The 21616-nt window shown below is 37.9% G+C and overlaps 1 protein-coding gene across 1 annotated transcript; it reads left to right on the forward strand.

The window, feature by feature from the left end:
* The first annotated feature begins 606 nt into the window (after positions 1-606).
* casp9 (caspase 9, apoptosis-related cysteine peptidase) lies at positions 607-20488 on the forward strand. Its single transcript, XM_059951963.1, has 9 exons — positions 607-796; positions 2146-2386; positions 3393-3454; positions 4632-4808; positions 5693-5782; positions 8364-8514; positions 12921-13097; positions 14917-15026; positions 19159-20488. Exons 1-9 carry the CDS (start codon positions 665-667, stop codon positions 19252-19254), a joined length of 1236 nt encoding a protein of 411 aa, XP_059807946.1. The 5' UTR covers positions 607-664; the 3' UTR covers positions 19255-20488.
* Positions 20489-21616: the final 1128 nt, after the last annotated feature.

Here is a 21616-nt window from a genome sequence, read left to right on the forward strand (position 1 = left end):
AACAATAATTTTAGTTCTATGCCTATATCCTGAGTCGTTTCTGATTTTAAATCCTTTGAAATTTTTCTTTAAATCAGCAGGTGCAGCAAATGATAGTTAGATGTGTAAGTTTTAAAATAACAAACAAAAATAATCCTCCAGATGTTGGAAATCTGAAGTAAAACAGAATACCCTGGAGATGCTCAGTAGGTCAGACAGCTTCAGCGTTTCCTGAATTACTTGCTCTTTAAGATCTACTTGTTTTGATATACACTTTTCAGGTGGTTTGGAAACGTTCTTCCTTGATGCTGTCTGACCCTGGCAAGGGTTTAGAGAATTTTTGAAAGAGCGTTTATTTCAGATTTGACCTGTTCTGGCTCGGGAGCCAAACTCCCACGGGTGTTTAAAAAACACGCTACTGGAGGAACTCAGCGGCCGATAGTTTATTTACTTTTCCACCCGATTCCAACATCTGCAAGCTTTTAAAACTCCCACAAGGGTCATGACACTCAAATACCGGGGCCGCCGCCATCTTGAGTGTGCCAGCGTAGCCATCTTGAGTAGGTCAACCTCACGCAGACATTTTGAGTGCGTCAACGGAGCCATCTTGAGTTGGTCGATGTCGCGCAGCCATCTTGGGTGAGTCGGAACCCCGGAGAGCTCGGCGGTCGGGGGCTCCGCCAAGATGGAAGAGAGTCGACGAAAGCTGCTGCAAAAGCACCGACTGAAGATAGTGAACAACCTGCAACCTGAACTCCTTTATGGCCGACTGGTGTTGAAAAATATTTTCACTGAGGACATGATCGAGGAAATCAAGGTGTGAGATGGAGATGATTGGGATGTTAGGGACACTCTCCGCTCCATCGTTCGGAGTGATGAGGGTGTGGGGGTCGTTCCTGACAGGGATTCTAGGAAAATAAATGAAGTGCATTGATACTGGCGTTCTGAAAGTGCAAGAAACGCAAGGCAAAGCAGGTTAAGCAGCATTTGTCGAAATAACATTCAGGTCAAAGACACTGAGATAAGACCTCTGCTCACGGTTAGTCCTTGGCTAAGTGGGGTTTTAAAGGAGTGGTAATACATTATTTTCCTAAAAGCAATTAAGACCGTATAGATGTTGGAATCTGAAATAAAAACAATAGGTTGAAAATTGTAAATCAGGCAGCTTTCTACATTATTCGTTAAGATCTACTTGTTTTGATATGCACTTCAGGTTTCGGAAACAATCCTGTTTGGATCTTTTAATGTTTTAAATGTTCATTTAATTGCTTCCACAACTGAGGCTGTCAGGAATGTAATACACAGAAAGTACATTTGCTTAAAGAAAATCCGGTCAGTTTAGGAAAAATTCCTATCTGTTTGGCATATTTCTTTCCCTTTATCTATCGTCTTAAAAAATACCCAACCCAAACAAACCGTTGTAATTGTGCAAATTAGTCCTCATGTAATCTACTTTCATTTCAAAATTGATTCCCAATGAGGAGATAAACTATTTAATAAAATGACGTTAATGGTGTTAATCTATGGCAGGTTTGCAGTGAAACCAAGAGCTGAAAATGAAACTTAATTCTGAATCTTAAAATATGTTTTAAGTCATTATTGTGGTGCTTCAAGTGCGAAATTGCTAATGCTGGAATCCTGGAAAAAAATCCATAGGTCCCATTTTTAATTTTTGCCCTGATCTCAAGTGGAAAAATAAGATACCACAATTATCATCCTTCCTTAGTCAAAACTGTGCATATTTGGATAAGGACATTAACTCAAGTCTAGATAAAATAAAATAACTGAGAGTGCGGGAGCTTGAAAACATTGTTTAACACATTGTCCATCACCATCTTTATATTTACATGTGTAGTCCAGACATTTGGAGTGTGTTTGAATTGGAGGTGTATAAGGGATGTTATTGACTATTTACTGAAATTTGTTTTGATTTCTGTTTGTCATGAAGCTCTGGATAATTAACTAGTTCATTAAATTGAATGCCAGCTAATGTAATGTTTACAAACAAGATAAAATCTGCAGATGCTGGAAATCTGAGTAACACACGCAAAATGCTGGATGAACTCAGCAGGCCAGGCAGCATTTTGTTAATGTTGTAATGTTAGTTTGAAATTACATTTTGAAATTGATCAAAATTTGATTCATAGAGTACTTTCTGTACTGTAGAGCTCGGGGACACGCAGAGACCAAGCCCGTCAGTTGATAATTGATCTGCAGAGTCGTGGGACAAGAGCATTTCCAGCTTTTCTGGAGAGTCTGGAAGAAACCAAACAACATAATCTTGCTAATTTACTGAAAGAGGGGCTTCTGATGCAGCCTAGCTCTTCCATCTCTGTTACACCAATCAAAATAGCTGAAGGACATAAACCAGCACAGCAAGTGACCCAGACTCCTCTCCCAATCCAGTGTATGTAAAAAATTTTAAAGAATTGGTTGCACATTTTTAAGAACTAATTACTTGGTAATGGAATTGTTTAAATTTGTTTTCTATACTAATTCAGGCCTAGTTGCAGCTTCTGAGTTTGTAACTATGTGTCCCAGCCATCAGTTATAGCCAATGTCATACTGTAGGTCCTCATTCTCTCCTCGCACTGAGAAGAATGTAGAAAGTATTAAAAAGATGACTAATAGACAAGAGCTTTGCAATGGTGTGCAACATAGGATAGCAAAATGGATCTGAAATCATCAAGTGTTTCAGATATTTATGAAGACTGTTGTGTGCCCTTTACTATGTTTTTATAACAAAGAACCAAAAGAATTTTGTTTCTGTTCAGAGACATATTTATTGCTAGCAATAATGAGAAACATTTCCACTCCTCAATGGCTGGAGGCTGCTACTGATTTACGCCGTATGAAGTTCCTTTTTATACAAGTTTTCAGGTTACGCTTTGGCTGTTATCTCTTATCTGCTCTGCAAAGTCAGCTCCTCTGGTACAGCTGTACTTCAAGGCCAGCATCAACCTCTTCTTAGTTGTAGAGCAATGAACAATGATCAAGGACTTTACATGGCTCCTGTCACATACATACTCAGTATATAGCAAAGGACTATGGGATTTTACAGATTCTATTTTGGTACATTACAATAATCCATAAAACCTCAAAGTTTCAAATACATTTCCACAACTGACATGGGCTATGAAATTTGGATATATCAAATAAACAGTGGAGAAGCTTAAATGACACATGCATTAATTTTATTCATGCTGACATGAATATAGAGTCAATTTAATTTAAGAGAAAATGAGGGTTTTCTGCTGATAGAAATGTCAATGTGTCAAAGGAGTAGATTGCAGATGAATAGTGAGAAACAGTCAGGTTAAATCGGCATGAGTTTGAAATTACAATTACGATGACATAGCAAAGAATTTTTATGTGGAGGAAACAGTAAAATAATAACTGTCCTCATGTTTCAGGTTCAGATATTGATTTCCTGGTTCCAGGAAAACCAACCAACAAAGGACAAAAGTATGACACGGTGAGTATTTATATCAGTATCAAATCAAGATCTTTTTTTATTTATGAAAGATTTTGATTGATATAGATAATGGTTCTAATGATGGAGTTTTTTGTAGAAGCAATTTGTATCCAAATCTAAACTAACATGATACTACACAGATGAAATTTATACTTTATTAAGATATAAAATGAGAAATTGAATGTAATGTGACAGATGACGAACATACTGAGCCTTTCCATGGGACTAGAGATGTTATCAGTTTGAAATTTATTTATGAACCAGTGTTCCAGTTAGCTGTAAGGTTCTTGTGCAAATTGTCTCTCAGTTTAGCTATTAGTATACATTGGTTTGTCCTACAGGTTTTTGCAGATTGGTTATGAGTATTCCCACCAATATGATCGGAGTAATTCCTACTAATACTATTATCTGCTGCTATAAGTACATTTGTTGAAGCAGGGAACTATATTAATTTCTATTATACTGAGATGAGAAGCTGATAGTGACAATTTCCCATCGGTGACATCATATCTTTGGTTTCCCACTCCTGAAAAAAATTAAACCAATATAATTACCTTTATTTTTGTGCAGATGTAGTGTATTGTATTTATTCTTATTTCACAACTACTTTATTCTCTTTAAAATGAGTATTTCATTTTTTTAATCACATTCCATTTTGTAACATGAATTTGTATCACTAACCCAAACCATTTGGTATATATGCTCTGCAAAATTTCCAGTCTCAATTCATATTAACATATCTTTTTTTCTCTTTCACCGATTAAACCCAGAAAGGTATTTTCTTCAGCCATCCCCACATTCTTTATTCTTAGAACCTTTTGACTAAATAATTTTCCTGAATTAATTCATGGATTTATTATTAACTCTTTCATTTATGGTCTCCTTTTGGACACCACAGTCAGAAACATGATTTCTTTATCCATCTTCCAAATCACTAAATGCTTTTTTTAAAAGATCTGTCAAATTACCTTTAAATTTATCTTTTCCACATTTACAGAATTTAATGTAAATTATTAGATTATTTAATATTTTAGTGAAAGAAAGACACATTGAATTATGGAGAGGAGACTGTAACGGGTTAAAATTACATTTGCATTTTCAGTATGAGTCATAGAGAAACAGCATGGAACTACGATTACTTTCTTTGGTTCTCATCGACCCTTTTGCTTACTTCTAGGCTTACAAAATGAATGCCAGTCCTCGAGGGTATTGTTTGATCATCAACAATGTGGACTTCTATCCAGACAGCAATTTAAAAAGCCGCCTGGGCTCTGACGTTGATTCTCAAAACGTTGAAAATCTCTTTGAGAAATTGTGCTTTAAGGTTATTGTTAAAAAAAATTTGACCAAACAAGTGAGTACTTCCACAATTAAGCACTAATTATGGGTTCATGGAGCTCACACTTGTGTCTGTTTATTGCAGTGCTGCCTTGCATTAGCCCCCATGCAATGAATTCTTAGTCAACTAAATGGGGCCCACAGCTTCAATACTAAGGTCTTTCAAAGAGCCAGGAAAGGAAACTTTTAACATGAAGAGACTGATTTTCTCTTTTGTATGCATGCGATTTGTGTATAAAATACGGGTCCTCATGGGTTACAAATATTCGGCCTCAAGTGAAAAGTGCCTTTTCACTTTGATATGTTCAAAAGCTACGAATACATCAAGCCTATTGAGCATGGAACATCCTGATTTTGTACCATTATAACCAAGTGGGGAAGATGATAAATAAATGCTCACATTAATTGGCCCTCAAAGGATTATCATATCAAGAGATTTGGTGTATTTTCTTACTGGTAACAAAATCGACTTGCGGAGATCTGTAAAATATGAACTCATTTGTAACCCTGGACTACATGTTTAGCCATTCAAATTTTGTCCTGAAGCATTTATAGTCTTAAACAAAATAATTAAAACACAGAAAGGTGATGTACAAATGCAGAAAACTGTTGCAAAATACTTCCTTTTTGGAATCTCATGTTTCTAAAAATTAGCAAGGACTTTTGGGAAAAGTAGACATTATTGGCACAGGCTTCTGCTTGATAATGTACGGGCTAACAGAACCAAATACGAACATTCCCATAATGAATTCATTCTTTCAGATATTTGATAAAAGACAAGTTCTAAGAGAGTCCTGTGGCATTATAGATTGTTTACTCCTGTTAGATGGTCATTTTTCATTATCATTCCATGATTTGTTGCTTAATCCTTATTGGTTTTCTGTTTTTCTTTTCGGACAGTGTATGTTGAACGAACTGGAAAGCCTGGCGCGTAAGGACCATACAAATCTTGATTGTTGTGTTGTAGTTATTCTTTCACATGGCAGTCAGGTTAGTTATGATGTTGACTTCATCAATGGGTATTTGTGCTGCATGAATTTCTGTGGACCACTATGATGTGAATTATTAAGGATGCATTCCTGTTTTTGCTTCATCTGTTTTCAAGTGTTTTGCTGTTTTCTCTTTGACTTTAAGTTATATTACAAATTAAGTTATTTACCTTCTATGTTTTGGATCCCTTGTTCCATTCCTGCTGAATATGACTCATAATAGAACATAGAAATCTACAGCACATTACAGTCCCTTCAGCTCACAACATTGTGCTGACCGTGTAACCTACTCTAGAGGCTGCCTATAATTTTCCTACTGCGTAGGGAAATTTATTTTTCTAAGCTCCATGTACCTATCTAAGAGTCTCTTAAAAGACTCCATTTTATCCACTTCTACCACCGGTGCTGTCGGTATATTTGACGCACCCGTCACTGTGAAAAACTTAACTCTGACAGCCCCCTTGTACCTACTTCCAAGCACCTTAAAACTATGCTCCCTCATGTTAGCCATTTCAGCCCTGGGGGAAAAAGCCTCTGGCTATCCTCTCATCATCTTATACACTTCTGTCGGGTCACCTCTCATTCTCCATCACTCCAAGAAGAAAAGGCCAAGTTCACTCAACCAATTCTCATAAGGCCTGCTCTCCAATACAGTCAACATCCTCGTAAATCTCCTCTGCACTCTCTCTATAGTGTCCACATCCTTCCTGTAGTGAGGTGACCAGAACGGAATACAGTACTCCAAGTGGGGTCTAACTAAGGTCTTGTATAGCTGTAACATTACCTCATGGCTCTTGAACTCAATCCCACGGTTGATGAAGGCTATCACACCATACGCTTTCTTAACAACACTGTCAAACTGCGCAGCAGCTTTGAGTGTCCTGTGGACATGGACCCCAAGATCTCTGATCCTCCACACTACCAAGAATCTTACCATTAATACTATATCCTGCCTTTAAATTTGACCTACGGAAATAAACCACTTCACACTTATGTGGGTTGAGCTCCATCTGCCACTTCTCAGCCCAGTTCTACATCCTATTGGTGTCCTGCTGTAACCTCTGAGAACCCTCCACACTATCCACACCATCTCCAACCTTTGTATCATCAGCAAACATACTAACTCATCCCTCCACTTCCTCATCCAGGTCATTTATAAAAATCACAAAGAGGAGGGGTCCCAGAACAGATCCCTGCGGAACACCGCTGGTCACAATCCTCCGTGCAGAATATGAGCCATCTACAACCACCCTTTACCTTCTGTGGGAAAGCCAATTTTGGACTCACAAAGCAAGGTCTCCTTGGATCCCATGCCTCCTTACTTTCTGAATGAGATTTGCATGGGGAACCTTGTCAAATGCCTTACTGAAATCCATATACACTACATCCACTGCTCTACCTTCATCAATGTGTTTTGTTACATCCTCAAAGAATTCATTCAGGCTTGTAAGGCACGACCTCCCCTTGACAAAGCCCTGCTGACTATCCCTAATCAGATTATGTCTCTCCAATGCTTATAAATCCTGCCTCTCGGGATCTTCTCCAACAAATCTTGGTATTCAAAATAACTGTTATTGTGTGCAATGTGGTATTGTCACCAATACCAAAGATGTCTTAATCTTAACGCACCAACATAATTATAAAATCCACTATAATTATATGGTTCTCAAATATCTGAAGATGCCTTTTTTTTTTAATTGCTGCAAAGGACACTATCACCAGCAAGGTAAGAAGCATTAAATCCTTGCATAAAGCATTTTAAAGGAAGTGAAATGAAAACAGGATACTGGAAATGGATTGCAGGATTGTTAATACCTATCAGAGACTAGATTAAGATTTGGATAATCTTTTTGATACTGATTAGATTCTTGCTTCATTATATTTCAATCAAAATTTTGCATCCTAAACATTTACTTACCTAATGTTACTATTTCAGAATAACATTGTGCTTTTTGCCTACTTGAATGAAAATTTTTTTTTAATTGAATAGAAAAATAAGAGGAGCTACATCTATGTTAAAAAATTTTTCTATGGTATATTTCCCCCAGTATATTTGTTAAAGAGTTTAGTTCAGCTGCATCATCACTTCAGCTGTTAAATGGTGGATAATCTGGATGGACCATCTCAGGGAAAAAAATGGGGAAAGTACCAGTAGTGTATAGAATATGCCTTTATTTGACTGGTATAAAACTGTCAATCTACATATAGCATCTTCTTCACACTTGTCCTCATTGGACAGGTAAATGTTAGCACTGGGATCGAGAAGCTTTATAATTTTTGGTTCTTGTGAAGCACATCTATGTGAGGCAAATACAGAGTAAAGCTCAGTTTTCTTCCATATCACTCCATCAATGTAACTTAGCACATCCTCAAAAGGCATCCCCATTGCAATGTTCTGTTATTCTGCATTTCCTGTAAAACCCATCTTTGCCTTTTGACATGCTTAATTAACCACTGTTTATAAATAATTTATTTGAAATAATATTAGCAAGGAATGAGTTAGAAATTACATTAGCCACTTTTTTGGATTTAGATCCTTGCTTGTATAATGTTTAAAGTTATACATATGTTTCTATATTCAGGCTCAACATAGACAATTTCCAGGTGCAATATATGGAGTGGATGGAAGATTGCCCGTGGCAGTTCAGCACATCGTCAGCTTCTTTGATGGCTCGCACAGTCCAACGTTGCGTGAAAAGCCCAAAATATTCTTCCTTCAAGCTTGTGGTGGAGGTAGGTTAACAGTTGGAGAAAAATTAGTCGAAGTTACTATTCAGGGGATGGTGGCCTTATCTGAGAATTAGTCCGGTCAAGCTCTGTTCTCAATTTTAGTTCAAATCCCCATCTGTCTATAGCCTTAAACTGTAATATCAGTACCAAAATATTTGCAATCAAAAACTGTAGAGGCATTATAACCCAGTGGCCCGGATTAATAATCAAGAAAAAATGAATTAAAATTTTACAAGAATAGCAGTTTAGATTAAAACAAACCAAAGGTGATAAAAGATTAGTATTAGGAAAAGTAAGCTACTTGTTGTAAAACCCAAACTTTCAACAAACATACCGCCTTTACTTTATACAACACCATTTGTTATTCCTGAACCAAAAGATGGGTTCACAATGAATTAACAGTCAAGGTGTACAAAGAATTACAAAGGTAAAACTGCTTGCAGTGGAACAACAGAAAGATCTGAGAAGGGACTCAATAAGCTTATTCAACCCTATTTGAAAATATATTGTGTATTTATTATTTGAGTAATCTTGTAAATGTATTGTTTAAGCATTCTTTGTTGTTTATAGAATTCATTATAGTTATATATAAAAATACGTGAATTGCATATGTCATGATTTTACCATGTTTGCACTTTGCTTAAAGTAAACACAAACTAAGACTCGCATCTTTTGGGTTCCTGTCTTTTCCTTTCAAATTAGTTTAATGTTTTGGAGTTACAAAATATAACAGTGGTGTCAAGGTATTTTCAAAATGAACCCAAAGTGACTGCCTACATGTTGAAGTGCAGTGAGATGTCTGAGTTTTAAAAGAACACAGCAAAACAGTTGAGTTTTTTTTTAAAAAGCAGCGCAGTACATGTCTTCGGAAGGGAAGACGCGATCAAGTTAATAAAAAGGCAGGAAAACAGAAGAATTCATGGGTTCATAAACAGTGAGTACTGGTTGACAACAATCATTTAAAATAAAGTGCGAAATGCCTGCCTACATTGGAAAGATTGGCACATTTAACTACACAACAGATAACTGGAGTTTGTATACTTAGTGGATTGAGCAGTATTTTAAATCAAATGGAACAAGTACCAGTTTTGCTGAGTGCATTGGATTTAAAGGCATAGAGTTTGCTTAGGAGTTTGACTGCTTTAACCAAACCAGCAGAAATTAGCTTTGCTGATATCGTGAAAGTAATGCAGGAACAGGGCTGAGCACTGCTGTGTCTAGTAACGCCACCCCTCTCCCTTTAATCCCTCCTGCTCTATAATGTCCAAAACATTGTAACCATGAAACATTGAGTTGCCAGTCCTGCCTCTCCTGCCACCAAGTCTCACTAATGGCTACAATGACATAATTCCACATGCTGATCCATGCCCTAAGCTTAGCCACCTTTCTTACAATACTCCTTAATAAGCATAGCTTAGAGCATTAGTCCTATCATGCTTGACTCTTTGATTCCTGACTTTGTATTGTAGGGTTAACAGCATCTTTGTTCACAACCACTGCACTATCTGTTCTGGCACTCCATTTCCTATCCCCCTGCAACTCTAGAGTCTAACTTTATGTGTGGCAATATATATTGATAAACATCACATCTGCTGGTTTCCTCCTTAACTAATTTGCTGGTTGTAGCCTCACAAAACTTTAATACATTTATCAAATATGTTTTCCTTTCATTACTCTGTGTCAACTCAGTCCATCGTAGCATTATCTTCTAAATGCCTTTAGTCGTAGATTCTAGAATTTTACCTAATATTGATGTCAGACAAACACGTCTATGGTTCCTACTTCCTGCCTCCTTCCTTTAATAAACAGTAGAAGTTGATAGAAACTATTCTATTACTTCTGGAATTTTGGAATGCATACACAATCTCAATCACCACCTCTTCCAAAGCTCAAGATACAGTTTGGAGATCCAAGGGATTCAATGGCTTTCAGTACCGTTGTATTTTTACTAACAAAGTTGAACACCCCTTTTCCAATATTACAAAATCTGAAAACCTTCAAAATCCGAATTCTTTTGAACACTGATATGACATCACAAATGGAAAATACCATAAGGTGCTGGGAAGGTTCTAGACAATGCACAGGTTTCTGTATACCACAGATAGTTCTGAGATGTTGAACAATTCTGACCCCACCTGTGTAATGACAGAAGTTAATGGGAAAAAAACACTGCATAAAGTGAAAAATGAAGGTCTCGATCACAAAAGGGTGGTTTTTCAAAGTTAACATATGCCGCTTAACATTAAGTTGATTATGAAGCCCTGCAAGATCTATCAGGACAAACTGCAAATTGAAGGTAATTGTGAATATTCAGCGAGCTAGTTGCAAAAATTAAGAAAAGGTACTGTGTTAACTTTTTAAAGATTTTAAAGATGACGAAGCAGCAGAGAAATTCACTGATGAATTTTCCAAGATCTTCGCTGATGAAAATTTAACACGCTGATCGGCTGTATCAGCACATATGTGTGATGAACAAGTGTAAGACAAAGACTGCAACACACTGTAACACACAAATTCAGAGTCAGGAATGATTGTGATGCCAAACAGCCACTGACTGTCCACCTGGTGGCTGAGGTGGTGATAGCTTACCTTTCTGATGGTTCAATGTACACATTGTTTCACGCACAAAATTATTAAAATATTTTATAAAACTACCTTCTCCCTCCTTCCTTCCTTCCTTGCTGTGGAATGGGCGGCTGTTTGAAATCGTTGGCAGATATGAAGCCAATAACAGCGTTGAGGGTAGTCATTCAACTCTGACCCAACTCCATCAAGTCAGACTGCTTTGTTTGCAGTCTGTTTACTCTGTGAGGTTCACACCAGCTGTAGATGAACTGTATATCTAATGCAAATGGATTTCATGTTTAGACTTGGGTCCCATCCCTATTATATAGATACAAATATTCCAAAATTTAAATCTGAAACATTTCCAGTTCCAAGCATTTTGGACAAGGTGTGCTCAATCTGTACTAATGTTCTGTCAGTTCCTGATTCATATCAGATCTGTTATTCTCATTATTTCCAGATTTTTCTATCTTTAATCCTTAGTCTATAAAAGGGATTAGAATTTAACATTTTTGTTAATATCCACAGAAGCTTTTACTGCCTGTTGTATTGTTCTTGCTGAATCACTCTCATGTTCTTCACAAAATTCCCTTTTACTGTTTATTATTATTCTCAACTTCTTTACCTACTGCTTCATTTGTGTCCATTTGTCTTGTATCCATTTGAGTTTCACTTGTATCTGTCCATGAGACTCTCCTTCTCACAACTTGGGAATCAGGTGAAAGAGTAGAGGTACATGGAGAGTATTAAAAGTCAAAGTCAAGTTTATTGTCATAGGCACCGTGTGTGTGTGTACATGTTCAATGAGAAGCTTACATGCAGCAGCATCACATAAGTAGCATTTGCAAGAAAAACATATTAAACTCAAATTATATACAATTTTTACAAAAACACAAGTAAAAAAAAATCTCTTTTAGTGCAAGTGATCTAAGTGGCCACTGTGTCACTGTAATGATTTGGGTTTGCCAGTTTGTTCATAAACCAAGGCTGAAGGAAAGTAGCTGTTCTTGAACCTGGAGGTGTGGAGCTTCTGTACCTCCTGGCCTATGGAGGTACAGATGTATTGACCTGGATAATGATATTTGATGATAAATGTTGCCTTCTTGAGAGGGTGGGGAGGGATATGCCTGTGACGTACTGCACAGAGTCCATGACTCTCTGCACCTTCTTTCTTTCCTTTGCATTCGTATTGCCGTTAGGATACTTTCAACATTACATCTGTAGAAATTTGTTAAATGTTCCGTAACAAACTGAACCTTCTCTTAAGAAATAAAGACACTGTTGTGCTTTCCTTCTTTATTACATTTATCTGTTGTGCCCAGCACAGCTTACCTGATTTGTTAATGCCCAGGAATTTAACGCTGCTGACTCTTTCCACCACCAATCCCCAATGTAAATTGATGCGTGTTTAATCTCCTTCCTCTTCCTGAAGGCACCAATCAGCTCTTTAGATGTGCTGGTGTTGAATGAGATTATTGTTGTGCACCACCCAACTGGGTGTCCTACGTTGTTCTGGTACGCTGACTCATTACGACCTGTGATTCATCCTACAGCGGTAGTGTCATCAGCGAGTTCGAAGATGGAGTTAGAACTGAGCTTAGCCACACAGTCTTGTGTATAGAGAGTAGAGCAAGGAAGCACACAGCCTTGAAGTCCTCAGTGAGGAGGAGGCGTCGTTACAACAAATCCTCACTGATTGAGGTCTTTTGATGAGGAAGTTGAGAATACAGATCAGTATTGAAGAAAGCAATGAAGGGATTTCTTTTGCATCATATGTTGGGGTATGCAACTTAGCTGAAATATCAGTCAATAAGTTATTGTGTTAAACTTTTACATTTTTGCAGATCAGAAAGACAAAGGATTCCACACAATGGAGGAAGTCGATAGTGCTCCTGATAAATTCTCTGAAGCTACCAGTCTACAGACAGATGCTACCCCTTTTCAAGGAGGGGATGAGCCCGATGCAGTATCAAGCTTACCAACTCCCAGTGATATCTTAGTTTCATACTCCACATTCCCAGGTACTTTCACTTAACTAGTTAATAACTTTGGAATAATGTGATCTTCTTTAAATATAGATCCAAGTGTATGTCAACACATCCACATTTTGGCCTTGAACAATAACATATTCTTTTACAGGATTTTTATGAATATTAATACTGAAAAATATAGCATTTTCCATTCAAGTTCTTGATCTCTGGTATTTTCCATTTGTCCCATTAGGCAACTTTTTTGAGCATAAGTACTGAAAAATCTTGTTAGTGACAATTGTATCATGGGGAATAAAAAGTACATTTTCTTAAATGATATATAAAACTAATATTTTTAAATGAATAATGAATTTGAAAGGACATGAGCAGCTTTTAATAAAACACAGTATTAGTACTCTGGGTATTCCTTATGAACCCCATTTACCAGAGTTGAAATGTTAGAGAATCATAGAAAGAAATGATAGATTCCCCCTATCTAGTTTATATCAAATAATCAATTCAGTGCAGCTGCCTCACTCTGTGCACATTACTTCTCTTCGTTTATTTATTGAATTCCTCTTTGAAAGCCACTGTTTCCACTACTCTTACAGACAGTGGGTTCTGGATCATAATCACTCAGCGTAAAGATTTCTTCAGAACCTCTGTGAGTTTTCCTCTCACTTTCTGCATGTGCCCCATGATTCTCAAACCATTCCTTAACAGGAATAACATCTCATTTTGTTCTCTCTGTAAGCTCTCCATAATGTACTCTCTTAGATCTCTGTGCTACCTTCTTCAAGGAGAACAGTCCAGACTTTGCAATCTAACCTGTTCTCTAGCAATTTACCTTTTTACTAAAAGAGACCATTTTTCCCCTGTTGGTTATGTGATTGTTTAAGCATCTTTCCCGTATACTGGTCCTCCTTGCCATTGAGACAAGAGATAACCATGAAGTCTTCTCTTCACATGTAAGACGCAAAATTCAGGAGGAACTCAGTAGATCAGACAGCATCTGTGGGGAGGAATAAAAACAAATGTGTCTGGCTGAGATCCTTCATGTGGACTGTTTCCCATAAAGCAGGACTGCAGAGCTCTAATTGATTGCTCAACATGACACTTCTGTTTAGCATGTATGTAATTTTGTTAGTGATAGTCAAAACCAGGTTGGGGTGAAGGTGGGTGGGTGAGAGAGGGGAGATAAAGTAAGAAGCTAGGAGTGGGAAGATGGAAGAGATAAAGGGCTGAAGAAGAAGGAATATAACAGGAGAGGACTAGGGAAGGTGAAGGGGAACCAGAGGGAGGTAATGGGCACGTGAGAAGAAGAGAAAGGGTGAGAGGGTAGCAGAATGGGGAATGGATAAAGGGAGAAGGAGGGGAGAGAAATTACCAGAAGTTAAAGATGTTCATGCCATCAGGTTGGAGGCTACCCAGACAAACTGAGGTGTTGTTCTTCCAAGCTGAGTTTAGCCTCATCATGGTAGGAAAGGAGGCCATGGACAGACATGTCAGAATAGGACTGGAAAGTTGAATTAAAATAAGTAGCCACCAGAAGATGCTGCATTTTGCTGCAGACAGAGCAAGGTGTTTGACAGAGTGGTTCCCTAATCCACATCGGGACTGACCAATGTAGAGGAGACCGCATTGGGAGCACTCGGTAGAATAGATGATTCTGACAGACTCACAGGTGAAATGTCACCTAACATGGAATGCTGGTTTCGGGCCTTGAATGGTAGTAAGGCTGGAGCTGGAGGAGCAGGCATAGTATTTGTCACCTCATGATAAGGAGTTCAGCTTCCTATAATTAAAATTTCTCCTATATTTTGATGTAGCACTATATTTTTTGAATATGTTTTTAATTGCTTTTCTTTAGGCTATGTGTCCTGGCGAGATAAAAGAGAGGGATCCTGGTACATTAAAACATTAGTGCGTGTTTTCAATGAATATGCTCATTCAGAAGATCTACAGACATTACTAACAAGGGTGAGTTGTTTTATTTTACTTTGAGCCCACTAATATGGTTGAGGTTAGACATAATGTGGCAAGGTCTAAAATTATACTGTAGTTCACACAGACTCTGGTGAGCCAGTTATTTCTAAAATCATATTTATTTGCCTTTGGAATGGTTCTGGAGAAATGGAAAATTCCAAATGTCACACCACTCTTTAAGAAGGGAGGGAGGCACGAGGAGAGAGTACAGGCTAACAAGAAGTTAGCCTGACTTCACTGGTTTGGAGCATATTAGAGTCCATTCTTAAGGATGAGGTTTTACGATATTTGGAGGCACATGATAAAATGGGCCAGAGTCAATATGGTTTCCTTAAGAGAGGATCTTGCCTGACAAAACTATTGAAATTCTTTGAGAAATAACAGGCAGAATAGACAAAGGAAAATCAGTATTTGTTGTTTACTTGGATTTTCAGAAGGCCTTGACAAGGTACTGTACATGAAGGTGCTTAACAAGATAAGAACCCGTGGTAATACAGGAAAAATACTAGCATGGCTGACTGGCAGGAGGCAAAGAGCAGGTAAAAAAGGGACCTGTTTTGGTTGGCTGCTATTGACTACTGGTGTTCCACAGAGATTGGTGTTGGGATCGCTTCTTTTCATGTTACATGCCAATGATTTGGATAATGGAAGTGATGGCTTTGTAGCCAAGCTTGCAGGCAATGCAAACATAAGGGTAGTGTTGAGGAGGCAAAGAGTCTGCAGCAGGACTTACACAGATTGGGAGAATGGCAAAGAAGTGGCAGGTGGAATAAAGTGTATAGTCATGCACTAGAAAGATGAAAGACATAGACTATTTTCTAAATAGGGAAAAATTGAAAAATCAGAGGTGTAACTGAACTTGGGAGTACTCGTGCAGGATTCCCTAAAGGTTAACTTGCAGGTGGAGTCGGTGATAAGGAAGCCAAATACAAAGTTAGCAAGAGGACTGAAAAATAAGGCATTAATCAGACCACACTTGGAAAATTGTGAGCAGTTTTGGGCCCCTTATCTACGAAAAGATGTGCTGGCATTGGAGAGGGTCCAGAGGAGGTTCGTGACAATGACTCTAGGATGAAAGGGTTAACATATGAGGAGCATTTTATTGGCTCTGGGCCTGTAAAATTGAGGGGGGAATCCCACTGAAACCTACTGAATACTGAAAGAAGATAGCGTGGATGTTTAGAGGATATTTCCTGTCATGCTCAATATATCTATAGAATAATAGCTATAACAGAATCAATGAAAGAGCACACCAACTTAGGTGTTCAACCAAGGTGCAGAAGACAACAACTGTGCAAATAAAAAACGAAGAGATAATCATAATAATGTAACACCTACCCAACAGGCTGGTATATGTCTAGGGGAAAAGGAGATCCAGCCACTCACTAACCCCACCTCCCGTACACGCAGGAGCTGTGAGAATCAAGTTTATGCCTCGCGCCCGCACACAGTATCAAATTCACACCAGATACTGTTATGAAATACACTTTAAAGAGTTTACTAAAAGTAAAAGAGTACTAGGCAATACAATATATATGAAAGAAAAGAAAAAGCAAAAGGCGCCAACTTATCAAAGTTCAGTCAGTTTAGTGCACATCGTTGGAGCTCAACCATCGAACCATTCGACCCCTCGTCGCTTGCCTCCGACCTCCACATCTTCACACCCAGGACCACCCCCGGTGGTCAACCAAGCAGTGCAGTGCACGTACACCTTCCTCGGCATCTTCCTCCCGACTCTCTCGAAACCCCCCCCCCCCTCCCCCCAAGTTCCCAGCCTCACAAGACAAAATAACATTCCCCATTGGTTAACAAATGAATACAATCCCCATATCAGCAAGTTTAAAGCTAAACAACTGCGAGAGAAACACTTATCAGACAAAGAAGCATTCCTACTCTTAACAAACCGAAGAAGCCATTTTGAGTCACATACACAAGACATTGTACAATAAATATCAAGGACATTAGACGGAGAGTCCCTGAAAGTGAGTCCATTAATTGTGAGAGCATTTCAGTGATGGTGCAAGTGGAGCTGAGTGAAGTTACCCCCTTTGGTTCAAGAGTCTGATGGTTGACGGGTAGTAACTGTTCCTGAACCTAGTGGTGTGAGTCCTAAGACTCTTGTACCTTCTTCCTAATGGCAGCAGCAAGAAGAGAGCATGTCCTGGGTGGTGGGGGTCCCTGATGATGGATGCTGCTCTCCTGTGACAGCATTTCATATGATGTGCTCAACGGTGGGGAGGGCTTTACCTGGGCTGTACCTATTACTTTTTATAGGATTTTTTTGTTCAAGAGAATTGGGCTTCCATACCAGGCTGTGATGCAGCCAGTCAATATACTCTTTCCTACACATCTATAGGAGTTCGTCAAAATTTTTGTTGTCATGCCAAATCTCCACAAACTCTGAAGAAAACACAGCATCAGAGTAGAGAGAGGTTCATTTAGAACGGAGATGAGGAGGGATTTCTTTAGCCTGAAGGTAATTAATCTATAGAGTTCATTACTTGAGATGGCTGTGGAGGCCACTAGAAATATGTTGACTCAGGCCTAGGGGGCCGGCGTCGGGCAAGTAATTGTGGAGGCCAAGTAATTGGGTATATATATATTTAAAGCAGAGGTTGATAGGTTCTTGATTAGTCAGCATAACAAAGGTTATGGGAAGTAGGCACAAGAATGATGTTGAGATGAATAAATCAGCAAATGTAGAATGGTGGAACAGACTCAATGGACCAAATGGCCTAATTCTTATGGTCACGATGGACATTTCAGTCTAGTGTCAAATATTTGTTAACTGAAATTAACTTGTTAAACTAGTTTTTCTTTTGAAGCTGAGAGAATTTGAAAACAAAGGTAAAATATCTACAACTAAGAAGTCTAGAATTTATGAATAATGCAAAATTGGATATCTCTTTTTCAACTGATCAGAAAGTGAATTCTAACCAGAGTGTTTATTGGTATATACACTCAGTAGCCACTTTATTAGGTACCTCCTGTATCTATAATAGTGAGGCCACTAAGTGTATATTTATGGTTTTCTGCCGCTGTGGCCCATCCTCTTCAAGGTTTGACCTGTTGTACATTTAGAGATGCTCTTCTGCCCACCACTTGTAATACTTGAGTTACTGTTGCCTTCATGTCAGCCTGAACCCATCTGGCCATTCTCTGATCACTCTCATTAATAAGGCATTTTTGCCCACAGAACTGCTGCTCACTGGATGTGTTTTTTTTTGTTTTTCATACCATTCTCTGTAAAGCTTACATGCTTTTATGCATTGAGTTGCTGCCATGTGATTGGCTGATTAGATATTTGTATTAACAAGCAGGTGCAGAGCTGTACCTAATAAAGCGGCCACTGAGTGTAAAAGAAGCAGTAGTTTTAGTATATGACACAATACTTTACTTTCTTAAAACAATCTCATGTTGTTACCACCACAATAAATAGGTCTGCACTGATCAGTAGCTTCACTGTTAGTCAGCTTTGATTTGACATTCAAGATATCAAAGTGCTGGAGGAACTCAGCAAGTCAGTCACCATCTATGGAAGTGAACACATATTTGTACTGTCATGTTTTCACATTCAAGCTGAATTGGAAATACTATGAAATTGGACAGATTCTGATATTTATTATAAATGTTCTTGGCCAAATGGCTGAAACATAAATTTCACATTGAATATTGAACAAGTTCAGCAACTTGATTCGTCTCTTTCTTTTCTCTCTTGTCCTTTTCCTGAAGATATTGTTCTTTCTGGACTAGGATGTAGAGTTGCTAAGCAGCTTGTCTAGGTGATAATTCTTCCTGGATTGGGCCATATTGATTGAGTGTTGTTGAACCATTTCATGCTTGACATTTGAGCCTAATTCCATGCTCCTCTCACATACTTAAAATTCGACCTCTAGCAAATGTCAGGAAAAAAATTAACCATCCTGAACCCCCCCCCCCCCACCCCGATTGTGTAAAATGGGTTGAATTACATTACCTTACCGAACACTATCCAGCAAATCAATCTGAAATGCTCAGTGTGGACTCCTGAGCATTTCTGCATTTTAAAGTAAAAGCAGTAGAGCCTGCAACTGGTTTGCAGCTGGGGAATTTTAAAGGTATCATTCAACATGTGTCTGTCTTCCAGGTGACAAGATGTATTTCAGAAAATGAAGAAGCTAACGGCATGTTTAAGCAGATTCCTGGTTCTTTCAACTTTCTTCGGAAACATCTTTACTTTTAACAAGGAGAATCACTTACTTTTTAGGACTCACAAAGTCCTAAAAATGCACAAAGTTGTCTGGATGTAAAAAATTTTGTAATATTTCAAACCCATCTCAGGACCTTGGTTTTAAAGGAATATTCTGAGCTCTGATTAACTGCTATCTTGATTATATATTTGTATTGCAGCAAAATAATTTTGTTAAGTTTTTTTTTCTTAAGAAAATGGAGGATGTTAGATGCAAATTAATTATTGAATGTATTTTAACATGTAGATGACAGTTATTTTGATGATTTCTATACATACCATCTTTATTACATTTGTATTAAAATATTGCCAAAAGAATCTTACATTTTCAGAGAAGATAAGTAATTAAATTTTCTTTTCAAACGTTTTAGCTGTTCAGTTGGTGGGGTCACAGATCCTATTCTTGAAATTTATTTGCAATCGTTCATAACATATTACTGAAAGAGTAGTGTTGAACAGAGTAAAATAGAATCAAATAGTTTTTTTTTCTTTAAACAAATAAGGACCACAGAAGATTAGTGAACCCATAAGCAATTATGGACAATTTGTCCCACTGTACTGCTTGGTCAAAATGTGAACTGAAACTTTATATAATACTTTGCCTTTCTGTGCCCTAATCAAGATGTGAGAAATGGGAGTTTACTGGTGTTAACTAGGGTAGTAGTAATGATGGTCTCAGTCTCTTGATGTTTGGAGATAAAAGCTGGGTGATGGATCATGGATGCTGCCCATAAACCTTGCCAGAACTTTGATGAAGGTGGGATGGAGTCCAGCTGTGATATTCCATTATTTGAACAGTAAGGCATGAAATAAATAAACTAAAAATGAGCAGAGCATAATTACCACCTAATGAAACACTTTCTATTAATGTCTCAGAAGGAAGAGGTAAAGGGTTCAATAAAAACAACGTGGAGGAGTTTGCATCAGCACACAATACCTATAACTTCACACCACGCGGGTACAAAAGAAACAGACTATTTTCATGTGAAGGGAAAATTGCACATATTTATACCAGTAGTGACATTCCCTCAAATAACTTGTGGTAAAGTTTGCAGTTTCTATGCTTCCTTCACTTCATAAAGGACTCACAAAAGATATCCCTATAGTCAAGAGCTCATTCCACTATTTTTTTTGTTTCACATTTGTTGTGGATTGGTTTTTTAAAATGTTGTTATTAATATATCTTGTCTAAACATTGTGGTAAAATAAATTTTATTATGAATTTCAATTATAGTCTGGTGGATTTCATTATTAAAGCACATTTTGAATTGATAGCCTCCTCAAGTTTCAGCGTATACTTCCTGCTGCTACCTGTAAAGAGTCCTTGTGACTGCATGGGTTTCCTGCCATGGTCCAAAAGATGTATCAATTGGTAGGTTAATTGGTCATTGTAAATTTTCCTGTGATTAGGCCAGGGTTAAATCAGGGGTTGCTGGACAGCAAGGCTCAAAGGACTGTAATGTCCTATCCCATGTATATCTCAATAAAAATTTTTAAAAAATAACTTGAAGCAGAACAAAATACTCCAAAAATTAATATGAGAAGTTATCAAATAAAAATTGACAGTATCACAAAAGGAGCAAAAAAACCTGCAGCAGCTGGAGTGAATGGGAAGAGGTACATGGTGATGGAAACAAGTCGTGAAGTTGCTGAAAATTGTGGAGAACTGTTGGATGTAGATTCTCCCACAACTTTGCTTTTAACCTTACCCATTGAAGTCATGTAAACAGAAAACAATGGGTAAGGATAAAAGCAAAGTTGTGGGAGTAAGAGGAGGTGCTTTTGAGAGCCATGTCAACTGCGATAGAGGGAGAAACAATTTAAATACATTGATGACAAAAGTCTCATTGCCAGAGTAAATAAATATGCCGAGCGAGGGAATGGAGTCCTCAGGAACTAGGGTGGGAGAAGAAGTTGAAATAGCTGTGAAAATTAATGGGCTTACAATGAACATAGGGCATCAACCCTCCTCCTCTTTGCAAACTTAAAACATGCTTATTTTCTGACTTTTTGAGTTCTGATAACAGGTCTGAAAAGTTGGCTCTGATTCTTTCACATTGGAGCTGCTTATTCTTAATTGTAGGATGATTTAAATACAAGGGTATGGAAGTTATATTGCAATTGTTTAGTACATTGGTAAGACCCAGTCAGTATTGGGTACAGCTTTGGTAAGATAGGATGTACTTACCATTAAGGTAAGTGCATGAAAGATTCAGTGAACTGGTCTCAGAGATAGTGGTTTTGATGTGGACCAGGACTATGGAATTTAGAAGAAATCTCATTGAAGCTTTACAGATTCTTTAAAGGGCTTGGCAGGCTAGCTGCAGAGAAGATGCTTCTCCTGGCTGAGTATTGA

The sequence above is a fragment of the Hypanus sabinus genome, chromosome 27 (assembly GCF_030144855.1).
Source record: "Hypanus sabinus isolate sHypSab1 chromosome 27, sHypSab1.hap1, whole genome shotgun sequence".
Taxonomy (NCBI): Eukaryota; Metazoa; Chordata; class Chondrichthyes; order Myliobatiformes; family Dasyatidae; genus Hypanus; species Hypanus sabinus.

Excerpts from the sequence above, each read along its gene's own strand:
- casp9 (XM_059951963.1), top strand. The coding sequence starts at position 665 with ATGGAAGAGAGTCGACGAAAGCTGCTGCAAAAGCACCGACTGAAGATA. Across the intron at positions 3,455-4,631 it reads AAGGACAAAAGTATGACACG|GCTTACAAAATGAATGCCAG; the intron begins GTGAGTATTTAT and ends GCTTACTTCTAG. Across the intron at positions 13,098-14,916 it reads TTCATACTCCACATTCCCAG|GCTATGTGTCCTGGCGAGAT; the intron begins GTACTTTCACTT and ends GCTTTTCTTTAG.